The sequence below is a fragment of the Scomber japonicus genome, chromosome 22 (genome assembly GCF_027409825.1).
Source record: "Scomber japonicus isolate fScoJap1 chromosome 22, fScoJap1.pri, whole genome shotgun sequence".
In the NCBI taxonomy this organism is placed as follows: domain Eukaryota; kingdom Metazoa; phylum Chordata; class Actinopteri; order Scombriformes; family Scombridae; genus Scomber; species Scomber japonicus.
This window is the reverse complement of record NC_070599.1, coordinates 4,926,774-4,933,193: the sequence shown is the minus strand read 5'-3', so window position 1 is coordinate 4,933,193 and position 6,420 is coordinate 4,926,774. Positions and strand designations below refer to the sequence as shown.

The following is a 6,420-nucleotide window of genomic DNA, read 5'->3' as shown; positions in this document are numbered from 1 at the left end:
TTACCATGCTTAAGAACATGCTAGTGTTTAACTTGTACTGTTTAGCTAGCATATGAATGTTAGACAACCATACAATCTATCTATTCAATAGTTCATTCAACTTCCATCAATGTTGCTTGTGTTGCTAAAACATGATCGATGATCAAATGTGGACTAATTATAACTCAAATCAACAATAATATATATAATATATAATAACAACAATCCATTACAGAATTAAAGGACCAGTGTGTGGGATTTAGTGACATCTATGAGGTTGTAAATTGCACCTCCTCTAACTCTCCCCTTTCAAGTGTAGGAGAATCTACTGTAGCCGCGAAACTTATGAAAAGTGTGAAAGGTCCTCTCTAGAGCAAGTGTTTGGTTTGTCTGTTCTGGGCTACTGTAGAAACATGTTGGTGCAACATGGTGGCCTCTGTGGAAGAGGACCCGGTCACTACGTAGACATAAAGAGCTCATTATAAGGTAAGGTAACGCAAATATTCTTATGTTCAGGTAATTATACACCAATTAAAACAGACTTTTCAATATTATATTTCCATGTCCGCCAAGTTTTTTCCACTAGATGGCACTAAATCTTACACACTGCGCTTTTAAATAAATACATTGACATAATCATGACAGTTCTCTATGTAATTTATTCAGTAAAACTCAAATCATCCATATCAGTGCTCTTTGATACATCAGCTTACATAATGGTGGAGGGTTTTCACTTTTTCAGCAATAACAGATACCATAATTATACCTCCACCTCTAGAAACTCATAAATCAAATGCATGTGAAAATACTGTAATTTATTAGTGTCGTTCTTCAGTCACCCCTGAGTACTTCACTAGATAAGATACAGTAGTCTTTCAGTCTTACATTCACATACTTAACACTGATTAAACATTGATAGTTTCAATGATGCTTCTTCTCACTAACAGAGCAAATGTTCTATTGAGGTAGAAACATCTCTTCTACAATGGATGTATTGTTATTTGATAAATCTCTCTGAGTTGGTGTTTGAGAGGAATACCTAAACCTGAAATGTGATGAAATAATACAGTACTGTAGGGTTAACCCTTAAAGGAACATTTTGAGGAGCTCTGAAGAAGCTTTTAAAGTGCACCATAACAGCATGATTATCACAACCAGTCAAATATGGTCCCTGTATACTCATTCCAGTGACGTCCTTCTCTAATCGTTTTCTCATTGTGCAACACAATTCAAACATTCAGATTAAAATGTTCAGTTATGAGTAGAACTAATACAGTGTCGATCATACAATTTCCAAAATTAGACAGTGACCAACATAAGCTGACTGAGTGCACGACAGGACGAAGTCAACAAGAACACGACATTTTGACATGAAAACACAATGTAAAAGCACACATTATTCAAATTAACTCTCTTTAAAGCGCCATGGTCCATTTTCATTGTTTCTTTTTTATAATTTCTATTAAAAACTGATTTCGTCTCCCCTGAACATCGGGTATGTTAGATATAGAGCAGCACCGGAGAGTTGGAAGGGATTCATTTACTTGCTCATGGACACTTGAGCAAGTCTGGTTTTGAACCCAGACCCTCTGGTCTCTGGTTCAAAGGTTGGTCCATCAATTTATTTTTTTTGTTGTAGTTGACAGAAAACACATAACTTTAACTGATAAAACTGGACCTGAGGCTAAATGTTACACAGCAGAAAGACAAAATGTCAAAAAAATGGCCGTCAGCAAACTGCTTTATCAAACTAAAGGTGTCTGGATTTTGTGCTAATTAATGTAACTTTTTGAATTTTCATTTTGAGCTCTGAAAAAGCCTAAATCTGAGACCAGACCTGGCTAAACCTAACTGATATTGACCCAAAGTTATATTCTTGTTTCATTTGATCCGTTACTGACTTGCCAGACTAGGGCTGTGTATTGGTACTTTATTAAGTACCTTTAAGGTATTGATAGAAATTAAAACAATACCTGCAATCAATCCTTTTTGCACCCAGAGCTAGAAAATATGACTATTTGTATGGACTTGCTGACAGCCAATCAACGCAAGTGTTCTTAGATTTAATGTGACATGTGATTGGCCCACTGCCATGTTAAGGAGTAGTGGCATTTTATACAATTTAATGCTTCTATTCACATGATGGATATAGAATGAAGCACTTAGTTGGTCTCAGTATCACTTTAAGGGTACTTGATACTGGTATCGTCATTTTTAAAAACATTACCCAGCCCTATGCCAGACTAACAAATCTTTTCTGGACATTGCATATCTACTTAAAACACACATGGACGCAGACCTTTGGCACAGTCAGAGAGGCAAAAAAGAATTTCTTAATAAATTGCATTTTAAGGAGCCAAACCCAAACCCATCCCAAGTTTCTGGTTTGGGGTGGTTAGCAGAACTCTAGAAAAAAAGAAAACAAAAACAAAAACAAAGGAATAACAGAGCAACGGACGTCTGGACGGTATTTTGACAAAAGGCGTTAGCAAACACTCATTTGTGCAGGCAGGATATTATCATACAGCGAGTAAAATATTGCTAACAATAAGGCTAAACCTTGCTTCATGCAATTGAAAGTTAAACATATGGTCATTTCTCCAGTGAGGTTAGCATTTAATCTATTCTAATGAACCATAGCCACAGTTTGTGCTAATTGAATATTACCATTACAGTTAAGTCCCAGAGCTGAGAATCTGTACACTTTGAAACACAAGAATCCCCAATCAATACAAGGATTCTACTACACAACAAAAACTACTACACCAGATAAATATGAGTGGCTTACTGAATATGAAAACATTAAATTAAAAAATAATGGAAAGTAGCATCACTTCAGACAAATTGAGCAAAGGCATTTTGTCATTATTATCAGGAAATAAGGATGCAACTTGGGTGTAAAGACTGATAAACATTTCAGGGGTCAGAGGACCTTTTTTATCTAGATAGAAAAGTACAAATCCTCCTCACTATTAATCAGTATATCAGTCAGAAAAACAAATGATAAGACTTGAATATAATGGTAGTACATAAAAAGCACAAACTAAGGTTAGGTGAACATTACAGCATCTATCTCACAAGTGCAAATCTATCCAGGAAGTTCCTGATCATGTAGTACAACTACATTATTGCCATGATTTCAACTATCACTCTCCCAAACTATGGCTTTTTTTTCTGAGGATTTACTACAAATCACATGACATGAAAAGCCTCAGTGTACAGAAGACTCTGATCCTCATTTTATCTATGTTCAAAGTGCATGCCTTCATGCTGGAACTGCTGCTCAGATCTGGTTTTGAATGATTTCACATACATGAGCTGTCAGGAAAAAAGATGTGTGTACCACATAAGTTCTGCTATGCTTTCATTTAGATTAGAAAACATCCCTCTTGCATCACATATAATCTCAACTAGAGCACTTAAAGGAGTGTGGACATAACCTGTGAGGAACTAGTCATCAGTGTAATGAAAATTGTACATACAGCATTCTACGCACCATTTCACATCTACATTACCCAAGTGGACCTACAAAACATGTCAGCAGGACATCATTATATTCTTCAGAAATTATAGTGTCTTTCAAGGTTGGAAAGCAAGCATGGCTTCTTAATGACAGGGCGCGTCCGACTGACCTCCTGAAAGTGCTTTACTGTAAGACTGATATGACTATATCACAGCTATTTCTGTTACGTCTGCAAGGCCACCACACTTCCTGCTCACTTAGAAAGAGAGGGGAAATGAGACTGCATCTATGTTAGTTACAGGAAGAGAAGGTAAAAAGACATGAAACAATGAACTGAAAGCACAGCAGAGAATTTTGTAAAGATACAGTTTAAGAACAGAGGGGGGAGTGCAAAAGGAGGACTTGACAGCACGCAATACATTAGTAACTTCTGTAAATGGTTATGCTGACATTTAAGCCACATTACCCAAATGTTATATGGAACATGAGTTGTCCTAGGGACAACAACTTTCTCCTGTCCTCAAGTGTAGAGTCCCTAGAGGTAGTTATTGTCCTCGCTGCTCAGACATCCTTGTGGAACATGCTGGAGCAGGTCAGGGGAAAAAACTGGCAAGGTCCTCCAATATCCACTCAACCAGACAGACACCCTGTGGTGAGCTCAGAATATAATCCTCTCATCTCCCGTTGACCCCAATTTCCCCTCATGAGAGCTTGAAAACCGCTCTCAAACGGGGTAGAGACATGTGCGGGACATGAAATCAGAAGGGAATTATTGTTTCTTGTGCGCTTCTCTTTGTGGCATGGCTCTGTATGCATGTGCAAATCTTCCTTCACAGTAGTGAATGTTAAACAAAAGAAGAAAAAAAGATGGATCTTGTTTGCGATCAGTGACATTTCAGGTGTTTGTTGCGGTGTTCCTTTTCTAGCTGGTCTCTCTGTGGTCCATAAATACAGTTGGCATGCCAGGAGAACCACGTAATAATGGAGATGATGGTGGTCTGGAGGAGGAACATTACCCCGTAGGTGGAAGCTATGGTGGGTCCAGGTAGGCGGGCGAGGGTGGCAGGGGGTAGCAGCAGATTCGGGCTGAGCAACATGGCCCTGACCTCTGTCTTGATCATGTGGAGTTCATCGAGGATGGACAAAAACGTGCAGCAGTGGAACCACTGGTGGCTGTGCCCCCAGATGTCAAAGCACCCTGGGGCTAAGCGCTCAGGGATCTTGCTGATGTTGAAGACTGCTGACACCAGCAACCAGAGGCAGTGACGATAGAAGAAGCTGGGCATGGAGGTGGAAGCAGCGAAGGAGGAGGAGGTGGGGGAATAAGGCGATCTAGTGAGGAGGCGGTAGAAAACCGGCGTGGATGAGACAAGGAATGGGAGGAGGAAGACAAAGGTCCGGATGACATACCGATACTGCCTCCACCTCTGGCGAGTATTACAGCAAGATAAGACGCAAATGATTGCTACAACACATGCACTCGGGATGTAGAAGGTCTCAAAAAACACGCTGAACTCTGGCATTGCAAAGGGTGATGATATGGGAGAATGGGCAGGTTCATGGTTCAGGTCCATATGGGAGTCATTTCGGCCTCCTATCTCCACTATTCCTGCACGAGGGTGGATGTAGTAGTAATACGCCAGTGACGAGCCAACCGTGTAGGAGCTGATAGTGCCATAATCCACAAAGAAGCATACTTCCCTTACCACAAGAGACATTGAGTTGAGCAGGTGGGCCATGCTGCTAGCCATTAGCAGACAGAACACCCCAATATAATAATTCCAAAGTGGATAAAAGAATGGATCGTCACCATGTGGCGCACCTTCCCAACCAAACACCTCCACAAAATAGTATGAAAAAATGAAAACTGGCAGGAAGTGAGTCCAGAAGTTTCCAGTTTCATTGGTAGGTCTGAATGCTGACAGTAAGCAATCCTTCAGGCTGTAGTTTGGGAAGCGGTAACCAGTGAGGATAAAGTTTTCTATGACTCGAGGCGGCACGTCTGTATGCCTCAATAGAGGCAACGGCTGTCCACAGTTCAGAAGCATAATGGCAACAGTTAATGAAGCTGACTGCCAAAAAACATCAATTTGGAATTGTTTTGGAATGCGGTTCAGTTTTTATTGCTTAGCTTTTGACTTTTTTTGCTGATCACAGCATGATTAGAGATCACTTCCTTACAATCTCTTACTCGTGAGTGTAAAAGGCATCTACAGGCTGGTCTGGTTTGAAAAGACCTTTCAGCGCTGCTCTTCTTTAGACCTTTGAACCCAGCTTCTACTACATGTGAGCTGCGGGATAATCCAAAGAGCAGAGTTGTTCCGTCAGTATTGTACTGAGAGAAAATGGCAGGGAGAGAGTAGTATCCACAAGCCTCAGGCCACCTGCTTGGTTAATTTTTCCCTTTTATTTCCTCTTTGACCCCAGAGCGTTACAGAAGGTCAGCAAAACATCCAGCATGCCATGCTTGATGCTGTTCCCTTATTTTGCATAGGACATGGATGATTCCCTTTGTTCAGTCATATGCACATTCACGTGTCTTGTTATGCATAGTTCTGCAAATAAAAAATGAAGGTCACTTATTATTACTGTGTTACAAGGCTGAACACCGTGTCAGTTACAGTCTAATGTATCCATACAGCAGAGAGGTCCATTAAGCTGTTCAGTATGTAGGTCATGCTGGCTCTGAGCTCTATGTCAGGCTACTGCAGCCTTCTATACCTCCTGTTGTTCCCGAGCCTCCATCCTGGATCCACTTCAGACTCATTCAATTCCAATTCCGTTCCAATGCAGGACGCTGCGGAGAAGAAGAATTCCTCCCCGGTGAGCAGAAAACGTTAGTGTCCGGTGTTTAGTCCGTTAACACAAGGTCACGTTTAAATAAATAAATACGCCATTTTCTAACCGGAGTTCTAACATACATACGCTGCCGTGAATGCTGAACCTCCTCAGGCTTGAAGCCAGCCGGCATTTCGGCG

At 40.6% G+C, this 6,420-nt stretch overlaps 1 protein-coding gene across 1 annotated transcript; it reads right to left on the bottom strand.

The window, feature by feature from the left end:
* Positions 1-3,961: 3,961 nt before the first annotated feature.
* Positions 3,962-5,490, bottom strand: paqr9 (progestin and adipoQ receptor family member 9). The gene has a single exon (XM_053343593.1). The coding sequence runs from the start codon at positions 5,488-5,490 to the stop codon at positions 4,327-4,329; it is 1,164 nt and encodes a 387-aa protein (XP_053199568.1). The 3' UTR covers positions 3,962-4,326.
* Between the last annotated feature and the right edge of the window lie 930 nt (positions 5,491-6,420).

Bases quoted from the DNA above. Each gene is read 5' to 3' on its own strand.
- paqr9 (XM_053343593.1), bottom strand. From the start codon at position 5,490: ATGCTTCTGAACTGTGGACAGCCGTTGCCTCTATTGAGGCATACAGAC.